Below are 12,311 nucleotides of genomic sequence, written 5' to 3'. Positions count from 1 at the left end.
CAGGACATTACAGTCTGCAATGAAAAAGTCATTAGAAACTATTGGAAATGCATTAGAAACTTTCTAAGTCAAACACAAATCAAAGCCTAAAAATGTAAAAGGATCATTAGAGCTAGTAAAATAACTGATTTGAATACATTCTAAATCTGTACAAGCCATTTTTTAAAGGTCAACACTAAAATATTATAAGGGCCTAAATCCTGAAAATCCTTAGCGATATAAGGAGTTCCAGATGCCCACATTTTCAAAAGAGACTAGTGATTTTCAGTGTCTAAATTCTACACATTAATTCTTAATTCTACGTCTTGTGTACCCAACTGAAACACCTTAGAGAGGTTGAGCACCTGTTCTCTCAAAATCCAGTCACATTATGGTATCTCAAGTTGGGCACACAAATATTGAGGTGCCCAAAACCACTAGTCACTTTTAAAAAAAATTCAGCCATTGAGTCTATAAATATGAATTATGTTAAAAGAGGAATATATTTTAATTGGCTTTAGTGGGACTATTCACACAAGTTAGAGTCCCCAGAATCAGTCTGCAGAGTAGTGAAAAGTTTTCTCTCCAGACTGCTGAGAGTTCGAATGCCATGGAGGAAGCTGATCAGATTCTGATCTGTTATATTGCTGTGAAGCTAGAGTTACTCCACTGAATTAAATGGAATATCTCTAGATTTACAAAGGTGTAAATAAATGAATCCGGAACATGATCCTATGCATTTAGCCTCTGCCAGAGGAGAAAAGGAGAAAGAATTCCCCATTGCTCATCAGTGCCCCATGGTGCTTGGGTATAAAAGACTCCTACACCTGTGTGATCTGATGTAGCTTATGTGCTACAGTATATAAAGTCTATGGGAAAAGTTCAGGTGTAAATTTGAAAATGAACATAAAATACAGGCTCCATTCCTCTCAGCTGATGTAAATCAGCATCACTCTATTGAAGTCAGGGGAACTATGCCAAATTACCCACATTTTTAACATTAATAGTCCTGAAAGGATTGATTTTTAATGAAAAATTAACTGAGATAAAATAGCCATTAATTCTAGTTTTTATTGATATGTTATGAAAGATTGTTAATATAGTCCTGATACTTTTGTCAGATATCCTTCTAGGTTTCCTGGAACATGTTATTTCAGGAGTGATTTGAATTTAGCCCTAAAATCCTTCTACAATGTCAGTTTGCAGTTCCGTATTTATTTGAAGAACTTTCCTCTCTGTGAATAAATTGTGCTCTTCTCTTTCCTACACATCCTAAAGGTTTTGCCCTTCATTTTGTTTTTCAGAATCGGCAGCATATAGAAGAGAGTCAGACAGGATGGACTGGTGGAGTAGGGTTTTTGTTGTCTTTTACTATCATTTATTGAAAAGCTACTGTAATTTACTTATCTTCACAATAATGTTGGAAATATGAATAAGCTGGCATCATACTGTGTCATGGAATATATATCTATATATCTATATATATATATAGAACACTACACCTGATGCATTTTAAGGCTGGGATTTTCAATGTGCCTGAGGGAGGTAGGCGCCCACCTCCCATTGACTTTGCAGATCTCAGTCTTAACGACTTTGGGCTATACTGAAGTTATAGAAATCACATTCACATAAGTGAGAAGGACCTAAGTGCACAGTGCCTGGAGTGGCTGCGAGAGGCATTCTGCTGGCAGAGGCCGTAGATAAAAAAAGTTCCTCTGGCATCACTGGGCAGCTCCTATTCCTCCAGACATATCTATAATAAATATATTTCTGAAACGTAAACAGTGTTTTCAGAGCACAATTTTAGTGAAAAGTGCTGCTCTTCCTCACCAAGGGAGAAGCCTTTGAAGCCAGAGACCAGAAACCTGTGGGTAACTGATACTTGCTTTCAACTGCCAATACATCAATATAAATATCTATGTCCAATAGCTCTCACAGCATTCGGATATCTATCTATCTATCTATCCATCCATCCATCCATCCATCCATAGTTTCTATGTCCTATATATATGTCTATTACTCCTCAAGCATGACAAAGTCAATTACCAAGATTCAATCAAGCAGTGTCTGCGTCTTCTTACACTGGTCTTAATTGAAAACTTCAATTTGCAGTACACACAGTCCTATTATTTGAGATAACTACTGTGCATCTACAGGGATAAGACACTTTATTAGATCCTCTTTTCCTTACGTTCACTTTTGGATTAATGATGACAGGTTGCTATAAGAACTAATAGAAACTGCACAAAATAATTTTGCTTTATTCTCTATGGGGAGTTTCATGGTTTAGGATGATTAATAATGGAATACAGAACAGTTTAGCTCTGGAGTCACAGGTTCAAATACAGCTCAGGTCAGCAGTGTTGGAAAGTCATAGGATCTAATGAGTGTCTGATGGCATATGTGAAATGGGTTGGTGGCTTCAGACCATTTTCTCTTATTTAAAAAATAAAAATCACAGTTGGCAGTAACTGGCTTCCTTGTTAACTGTCTCAGCAGAGACCAAGGTTTGAGCAGGAATAGAGATTGAACTATATTTATACCCCAACAGGACTGAAGCATATTGGTGGGGCAGAGTGGAGAAGCTTGGACAGCCTCTGCCCCGTGCTGTACCTGCTTTGAGTATAAACAGAAAACTTTAGTCACCAGGACTATTAGTCCCAGCACCTTTCACAAATACTAATTTTATTCAAAAACTTTTATTTTTAAAAATCACCAACTCTGACTATAATTAAAAAATGACTAAATTAAAAAATTGATCAAACCAAACACACACACACACACACACACAAAATAATCCCACCTGAATGAAGCAGAAAGCGTGTGTACATGTTGGCAGGCATTGTGGCCAGTTACCAGTTAAGAAGTTTGACAAAATGTACACCGTGATAAAAGGGAAGGCCAGTTAAAGCACTCTCTGGTTGCTTTAATGTACATATTGTAAACTGTGTATATTATAAACTGCTCAAAAAGCCTGGTTGTTTTTGTTTCTGTTCCTTTGTTTCAGTTCTTCGTTTCAACACCATATTTTACTTCAGACACCACTTCATACTACAAAATTTTTAGTGATAAGGCTGGTTATAAACATATTCATTACATCAAAGGCTCAGTGGTACGTCAAACAAAGAATTATCCTCAGTAAATTCCTATATTGTAGGTTCCTGAAATAACCTTGCTATATATCTCGTTTTATAGGAAAATGCAATACCAATTACAAATGGACAATGGGAGGCGATATACATTTTCAAAGTAACGGATGATGCAATGTAAGTATTCTACAGAGCAGAGCCTATTGTTTATGTGCTATTTGCTGTCCGTAAGAATGTACTACAATTATACTGATTTTTTTCAGGGTTCCATTAGTCTCATTGGACCCTGATATTCAAAGAGGCAGGTGCCTGGGACCTGTGTGCAATTTTACTAGAATTACCACAGCTGTGTACAGAAATCAGGTATTTGGGCATGCACATGGCCATAGTTAGCTATGGTGGAAATACCCAGTCCGTGGACACAGCTATAGTAAATTTTGTGTACAAATATGCACATTTTTGCACACATGGGTTTCTGAAAGACCTTTTGAAAATCAAGGTCCACCATTTTTTTTCTAATAATTTTTAGGTCTCTATTCAGCAAAGAACTAAAGCATCTTCTTAACTTTAAGCATGTGAGTAAACCCATCACCATTCAGGAGGACTTCAGCGCTTAGGGCTGAGCAAATGCTCTGCTGAATCTGAGTCATACTCTACAGTTATGCTTAGTCCTCTGTTGTACAGATGGATCTATACATTACACCTAGTTGATCAACTAACACCTGGGAAGTAGGATGAAGTGATTACATTTTATGGTTCACTTGCCATCTTCTTAGGATTTGAACAAAGGTTGCGAGGGATGAAAAACTAGGGTACTTAACCCACTGTTACATCTTGATACCCCACACACAAAATAAGTCAAAATCCAAATTCTAGTTTAGTTAAATATAACTTTTCAAGCAGGCTTCTGACTTAGGATGCCCAATACTAATTCACAACTTATGATTTCATGGACTACTTAATAACAAGCAAATTAATTTATAGATTCTATTCAAGCAATGAATTTGAAGGCTATCCAGGGAGAAGGAATATATACAAGTAAGTTCATATCAAACTTTTATAAATATTGATTAAATTAATATCAGATGGATCTGAGTTTATATCATATAAAAGAGAATTCTACACAGTCAGAAACAGTTTCAAAATTTTAAGAGTAAATATCAAGAAGTTCTTACCTAAAATTTGAATTGGGCTGTTGCACTGCATATGCGGGTATCTTGCAATGAATAGATAATATGCATTACTATATTTAAAGTGACCATGCGTTTTGGAGGGGCACACAACATTGGGATACATTTTCAAAATGTGCCCCCCATTTCTGTATATATCACTTCCAGGTACATTTTGATACTATCATGTATATGTGATAGACTTATATGTGTAAATCACCTGAACACATATGTGATAGTGCTAAAAATGCATATGCAAGTGTTTTTAAATGCAATTTATACACACAAACAAATGGAGGAGGAAGCAGGGTCTAGTGGATAGGGCACTGGACTTGGACTCAGGAGACCGGCTTCAATTCCCAGCTTAGCCACAGACTTCCTGTCTGACCTTGGGAAAGTAACGTAACCTATCCCAGTGGTGGGCAACCAGCAGCCCACAGGCCGCACACGGCCCGTCAGGGTAATCCGCTAGTGGGCCACGAGATGGTTTGTTTACATTGACCATCTGCAGGCATGACCTCCCGCAGCTCCCAGTGGCTGCGGTTCACCATTCCTGGCCAATGGGAGCTACGACCACTGGCCTATCCTGTGTTTCCTATCAGTAAAAGGAAGATAGTACTTCCCTACCTCTGAGATGTCGTGAGAGTAAAATCCATTAATAATAAATGTGAGGCACTCAGATTGTATGGTGATGAGGGCCATATTAGTACCTGAATATCTAAATAGACAGGCCACATTGAAGACTTTGAAAATACGACCCCAGAAATACTAAGCATATATCTGAAAGTTGGCACTGGGGAGGGGGGAGAGGAATATTGTCTGAATCATACAACTATTGTTTAAAAATATTGAAAAACTGTAAACCATTGATTAGAAAGTGAATTTTAAATGTGACTTGACTTTACAATATAGATGTTTGGAGCAGGTGAGGCAGCATTATGTGGAAAATGTACTTCAAAGCAATATTATATTGTATTATTTTGTTTTCATTTCCTCCTAGAATTAGCATTGGACGCAATCCTCTAAGGAAACAATGCATTACTTGTAATCTAAGGAAAGAAAGGTGCCAGTATTATACAGCGAGATTCAGTGAAAATGCTAAGTATTATGCCCTAGTCTGTTATGGTAAGTATAGTATGTGACCAAACAAATTCTAAGTTGTATTTTCAAGGGAATATGAGCGAGATGATGATATTTATTCCAGGCAATATTCATTCAGTTGACAAAAGAAGTTTTAAACTGAAAAATGTTGGTTGCCAAAAACTGCAAAAAAAATGTTCTCAGTTGCTGAAATCAAAGTATTTTTGTTTTTTGGGATTTCAGTTTTTTTTACAAAAACTTAAAAAAAATTGGCTAAAACAAATTTGTTAAAATATTTCACAGGAAAAAGAAATCATTTCCTGACCAACTTCAGCCAGCTTCAGCCTTTCTGTTTCATTATTTGGGTTCCAGCTAATCTGTACTTTGATTCTAACATAGAAGGCCAAATCCAGCTGTGGCATAAGCAGATACAACTCCCACTGAAGTCAGTAAGACTTGAGCCTGCTTATATTAGGGCTGAATTTGACCCTAAAAGTGCTGACAGTTTTCTAAGTGATGTAGTTTTTTACAACAAATATAAACTTTCTGAAAATAAATGCAGCGAGATACAGGGATAAATATGAAACCTTTGAAATTGCTCTCAAGGCAGAAGTGGGTGAAATTTTGGTCCTATTGAAATCAATAGAGATTTTGCTTAGACCTCAGTGGGCCAGGTTTTCACCCATTATCAGGGCACTGTAAATAATGGACAGTATATCATATAAAAATTCAAAGGCAAAAAACTATACATTTCATCCTTCCCAATCCTATATGTAGTGTAACATCTTTTGTTACCATCTTTCAGAATATGAACTGAATGTTCAGCTGTACACATAATAAAAACCCCAGCCACCGGAGCAAATGTAACAGAATGATAACACCTCTCAATCATCCTTGCCAAGAATATTTGATATTGTCATCACCACATGAAATCCACTCACCTTAGCAAATGTGATGTGACATGTTCTCAGAAGCCCATTTCACATTGTTAATTTTGAGTTCACCTTATGTAATGGCACCTTAGCTATTAGCTGGATGTCACCTTGTCTACAGGAAAGAAATGGTCTTTGAGGGGTTTAAAAGTTACCTTCCTCCCTAGAGCTTTGTTGTTTGGTAATGGCCAAGAACCCATTTCCTAAGCAGTGCTTTTGACATAATGTGTGTGGCAGTGACTCCTGTGTTATGCACTAGGAACCCCAGAATTGTGCAACATTACCTTCCCCCTCATGCTTGTATCCCTCACAGTTCCCAGTCCAGTACAGTACAATTTAATACAGAAACCTTTGTAGTTTTATATTTTGCTACTAAATTAAATTTACATTTCCCACAATTTTTCATTGTGCCAGATTTTTCTATTAAAAATACATCACAGCATTGTAGATGATATGAAGATATGATGGAGATTTAGACAGATTGGTAGGGGACATTGGGGCTTTTGGTACCCAGACTGGATGGGAAGCTAGTCTGGTTAACAATCAGTCATTCATTCATTATGTTGCTCATGGAGCATAGAGTGCACATTTCAGATCACCCATTTCCACAGAACCCAGTCTCCTGTCAGTGTTGCGGCCTGCTCTATATTAAGACTGAGGCAGGTGAGGTTGGAAGCCACGACATCCCTCCAGCATGTATGAGGCTGCCCATGAGGTCTTCTCCATCCAAATTTTGTTGTATCAAATGTATAAAACTGATGGGCTGCTATGGAGCAGATGCCCAAGCCACCTGAGCTGGCATTGAGTCACTTGGGAAGACACTGGAGGCTGGTTGGTACGATGCTTGACATCCTTGTTTGTATCATGAGTATCTTGGCTCCATTGTTAGGGAAGGAAGCTGCCTTGGTGACATGAAACCTTGAATCCACAAGGCTGCGGGTGTTATGCTCTTGGAAAGCTTCTGTGGTGTCAGTGCCACGTATCAACTTGGACTATGATCCGTATCTATCAAACAGTAGTGGCTTCTATCTTTTTGTATGGATCTGAAACCTGGGTCACTACTGAGACACAAATGCGCCAGCTGCACACTTTTGACATGAAACAGTAACGGCATATTGGGCATATGGTGATTTCATCACATTTGGTTAACAATGATGACATTTAAATTGACATCCTTAGGCTTCTGAGTTGACATATTATTGAGATGGCTTGGGATAGTTCACACCTTTTCTTAGAGCATTGTTTCAGACTGTCTGCAGACTCAAGCAGAGAGCACTATGTGGAAGTTCAGTTCACTTTTTGAAAATATTCAGTGGAACTGTAAGATTTATTTATTTTTAAATGAAAGCTTGGATTCTGAAGCATAATTATGCAGCAATTTTCAAAAGGAGGGCAATCATACAGTCATTTGATGTGGCTGTATAATTACACTATGCCTGGGCCTTGGTAACAGCTATTATTATACTTGTTAGTAAGACATTTTCAAAGAGAGTGTTTACTGTTTTATGGTGTAGGTGCAGGGGGATGGACTAGAAGACCTCTTGAGGTCCCTTCCAGCCCTACATTTCTATGATTCTATAAAAAGGAAGTTATATACAAACATCCGGTCAAGAAAATTTAAGTAATCTGACACATCTTATCATTGATATTTTAATGGTAACTCTACTCTTTGAACCAAGTTATGTTTCAAAGGATATACAACTTTCTTTCTCTTTTAATTCTCATTACAGGTCCGGGCATTCCTATTTCCACTCTTTTTGACAGCAGCAATGACCGAGGTACTGCAAATATTCTGCATATTTCTGTGCGTCGTTTTTATCCCGAATATTAACTAAATAAATCACCATAAGTCACTATTTAGACTTGCACTAAAGATGCTTTTAACCCACTTTGAGGGTCAGATTCAATACCCAGATTCTTTCGTATTACATTGTGAAATTTGGATGTACTGTATTTTTATTGTTGAATCCAGCCTTGCATTTTGCATTGCTACAAGCAGTGGGTATACTGAGCATTGGTAACTCCCAGTGAGCCAAATCCTGAGCTCAATACACAGTTTCTACTCAACCCTTAGGTCTGGTCTATACTACCCGCCTGAATCGGCGGGTAGAAATCGACCTCTCCGGGATCGATTTATCGCGTCCCGTCGGGACGCGACAATCGATCCCCGAATCGGCGCTCTAACTCCACCAGCAGAGGTGGTAGTAAGCGCCGCCGACAAAAAGCGGCAGAAGTCGATTTTGCCGCCGTCCTCACAACGGGGTAAGTCGGCTGCGATACGTCGAATTCAGCTACGCTATTCACGTAGCTGAATTTGCGTATCTTAAATCGACTCCCCGCTGTAGTGTAGATGTACCCTTAGTTATGCACACTGCCATTGACCTGCATTTTGCCTGAGCAAGGGTTGACTAGAAATTTTGTGAGGAATCCAAAAGAAATGTTTGGAGCTGGAAAAGGTTGTTCCATTCCCATCATGTGTGCTTTTGTTCTCTAGCTATGTTTTTCCAACTCTTCCTCCTGCAAAATCTATGCATGAATTGCCACTTTTATCTGCCCATTAAGGGTCCCTTCTAATTTCCCCAGCAACGAGCACAATCTGTATGAAATGGTGAACAAAGTGTTGAATTATCAGTATGGCACTCTGGTATCTCCTTGTGCCTAGGAAACAAATGTTTAATTTAATGGACTTTTACCTTTGCCTTCACTGTGCCTCGCTTAGCCATGCTGCTTCACTGCAGAAAGAACCTGTTCAAGCTGCCTTCTTTTGTCTTTGTAAGGGTAATTATGTAGCCACTTGTTTTAGTCATCTTTGTGCCACTTGGGCTAATTGCTTTCTTGTTAGGTGACCGTGACAGTGTTCGTCTTGGACTAGCCTGCAATTGCATAGGAGGGGCAGCAAGTCCATTTTCATTGTGGTTGGCCACACACCACCTATGAATTCAAATGGGAGTTGTGCAGCTAAATTCACATACACCAGACTGGAAGGTTACCTTGGACTGTCTATAGCAATGGACAAACTTCAAAAAATTTGGAGCTCCAGTTTGGTTTGGTTCCAACATCAGGATGGTTTTTCAGCCTTTATCCAAGCTATCCAAAATTCCTGGATTTGTAAAACTGGCCTGGACATTCACAATAACTGACTTCCTTGAAAGAATTCTGGTATTTCCTGTTCCTGGTCAGTCTGTATTCTTCTGGTATTACTGCAGTCATAGAACCAGGAAGCGTTTTTCAAAAATGTAAAATGATGACAAAAAGTTTAACGGAAGTTGTTTAAAAAATCACGTAAGGTTCTGTTTCAGTTTGGGGGTGAAGATTCAGGTCACAGACCCTCATTAGGTACGACATTCTATGCCCATCCCTAGTCATAGGAAAGTATTTTGATACACAAAGTAGCTTTCAGTGGACTTCTACTGTGCCAGTACTACAATCTGTGCTGGATATTAATTATACAGAAAATATAACTTTTTAAATTTACATGTCAATGTTTAGTGCTTATTCATCTAGTAAAGTTTTTCAGTAAATAAACATGGTTATATTGAGATTTGATTAGAAATTAGTCTGTAAATTACAATTCAGTGAAGTTACAGCAGAGGACAAGATTAAAGTATTAATTCAGATGCAGAGAAGTACATTATATCTTGCTATATGAGGCAGGATAAAGAGGAGTGTGCAGTAATCCATTATTCAGGACAATGGATGTAACTAGAGTCAACATTTGGAGAAGCATGTTGCAGACAGGAGTGTATTCTACATAATAAACTAAATAAAAGGTAGGAAGAGTGAGGTGTGTGAGTGGACAAGGAGAGAAAAAATAATAGTCACATAAGATCAATTACTTTGTATCCCATACAGAATATGTCAATGTTCCAGTTTATATGTAAATACAACTTCAAGTGTATGATTTTCCAATGTATGACCTCATTACCATATTTGTAAGAGTTTTCCATAGATTTCTTTTCCAGTTTAGCCACAAAAAAAACAAGGGAGTCTCCATTAACAGAGAAGAGTTGAAAAGCAAATTGATTGCTAATATGGAAATTTCTTTTACCTAGAGATTAAAGTCCTGGAAGACAATTTGGAATTAGAATCTGCGATGGAAAACATCAAAATGCCTAAGACAGACATTAATAAACTTGAAGTGGATGGAATTAGTAAGAATTATACAATTTCTATTACACTATTTACTTTTTCTATCATTTTTACACTTATTCTATTGTAGGAAGCATGCTCCAGCAGTTATTAGAACAAGGGATTTGGAATTAGGCTTCCTGGATTGTATTTCTGGTTCTGCCATGGTTTCACTATTTGACTTTGAGAAACGCAATATCACTATGCCTCAGTTTGCCTGTCAGTGAAACAGATAAAATACATCCCTACCACACAGAGGTGACGCTGTTAAGAGACTTCATTCATTAATATTTGTAAATTAATTAATTTACAAATATTTAAGTGTAAATTAATTTATTTTTCTCTCACATGGGAGAGAGAAATAAAAAGCATCGTGGTATTCATAAAAAGGTAATATGTAAACTGGTATGCATGCATTGCCTGTTATAATGCCTTAAGAATAGGGTCTGAATTGTGAAGGTGTTATCATTAGTGATTTTATAACGTTATTTTATATTATAGTAATAAATTGGTATAGAATGTTTCCTATACTCGTACAGCTCACCATTGAGTTAATACTTGTCATCCTGATTTCATTTTTTTCTAGATACTTGCAGAAATTAGACCCTAATATTATTGTATGCAGCTTAATTAAAAAAACAAAACAAACCCCAAAAGCCTCAACACTTTATTTCTTCAAGATTGTTTTTAAACAGTTAAATAGGAAAAATGACTTAAAATCAATTCATGACTCACAATTCATGAATCCTGTGTCTCATTGCTTACTCATTTTCATATGCTATTCCAATAAATAATGGCTCATACATAGAAAAATCATCTTAAACATTGATATATTTGTAATATATCTTTTTTTAGCTTTGTGGTACAAGATGCTTCTACCTCCGCAGTTTGATAGATCCAAGAAGTATCCTCTGCTTATTCAAGTGTATGTAAGATTTTCTTTTCTTTTTCCACATAATCTGCTTTATCAGAAAGGGTATTAGTTCTGACATGTCACGTGTAGTGCAGGATAAGTGCATTAGTGTATATAACAAGCACACCAGTTCTTTGGATTTAGGCTACATTTCTGAAATAGAATCCTGATCCTATTGAAATCAATGAGAGTTTTGTTGTTGATTTCAGTGAGACTAAGATTAGTCCTTCAAAAGGAGAATAGGAATTTGTAGAATATTGCTTGGATTCAATTCCATTGCCACTTCCATGTACCATGAGACTGCTGAAGATAGCACATTATGAGTTTCACTGTTGTTAACTTTGGAAAGTATGATATGAGCCTATCAGAAGTGGCTAAGAAGAAAAAATGTAAACCTTGTGGGCTAGAGATTATCCCCAGCTTTCATTCAAGTGTATAAGGAGTAAAGCCCTTTCTGTTGTCTTGCTCAGCTGAGTAAGGTGTGCTCAGACTATGATGCCAGGTATCAGGGAGAAAGCAGGGGCTGCTCACTTGATATTCCCCTTAGTAAGCAAGTTGGCACAAAGGGGAAAGGAGGCCTTGCCTCTTCCCCACTCACTGCTGGTCAGATTATCAATCCAGATGCAGAGGGGTGAGGGGTCAACTGTATCCCAACAAGGGGTGAGGTAATTCACTCTGCCAGAACAAGGCAGAGAGGGGAGGAATTGTGACTTTGAGGCATAATATCTTCTCAGAGTTCCTCTTGGGACATTGCAGCCATGGGCCATTTTGGTCCAAATCGAATGGATCAACCTGAACTGAAGTGGATTACAGCTGGCAAAGTCCCACACCTATATTTGTAAAGGTCTGACTGTTTCTGTCTACTGAATACCATGAGCCTGTTCTGCCTTATAGGGGAAGATAGGCAGGGAAAATATGAGACACATGTATAACTACAGTCACTTCCAGAAATTTCCCCTCTCCAGAATTAAGATTCTGTTAGGCTGCCCACCAGGGGCTATGCATTCAAGAAGTTTCTTTT

The 12,311-nt window shown here is 37.8% G+C and overlaps 1 protein-coding gene across 4 annotated transcripts in view; it reads left to right on the top strand.

The window, feature by feature from the left end:
- FAP (prolyl endopeptidase FAP) overlaps positions 1-12,311 on the top strand; it is a 61,370-nt gene that overhangs the window by 33,951 nt on the left and 15,108 nt on the right. For all 4 annotated transcript variants that reach the window (XR_010591573.1, XR_010591574.1, XM_065561771.1 and 1 more), the window contains exons 12-19: positions 1,284-1,328; positions 2,987-3,091; positions 3,175-3,245; positions 4,053-4,106; positions 5,238-5,362; positions 7,980-8,027; positions 10,302-10,400; positions 11,233-11,302. Coding sequence is in view for 2 of the 4 variants with exons in the window: in XM_065561771.1 (XP_065417843.1) it covers positions 1,284-1,328; positions 2,987-3,091; positions 3,175-3,245; positions 4,053-4,106; positions 5,238-5,362; positions 7,980-8,027; positions 10,302-10,400; positions 11,233-11,302 (617 nt within the window). In the remaining 2 variants the exon portion in view is untranslated. The remainder of the gene's footprint in view (positions 1-1,283; positions 1,329-2,986; positions 3,092-3,174; positions 3,246-4,052; positions 4,107-5,237; positions 5,363-7,979; positions 8,028-10,301; positions 10,401-11,232; positions 11,303-12,311) is intronic.

This window comes from Chrysemys picta, chromosome 11 (genome assembly GCF_011386835.1).
Source record: "Chrysemys picta bellii isolate R12L10 chromosome 11, ASM1138683v2, whole genome shotgun sequence".
NCBI classification, from domain to species: Eukaryota; Metazoa; Chordata; order Testudines; family Emydidae; genus Chrysemys; species Chrysemys picta.
The sequence above is the reverse complement of the archived record's forward strand: the minus strand, read 5'-3'. Positions and strand labels throughout refer to the sequence as shown.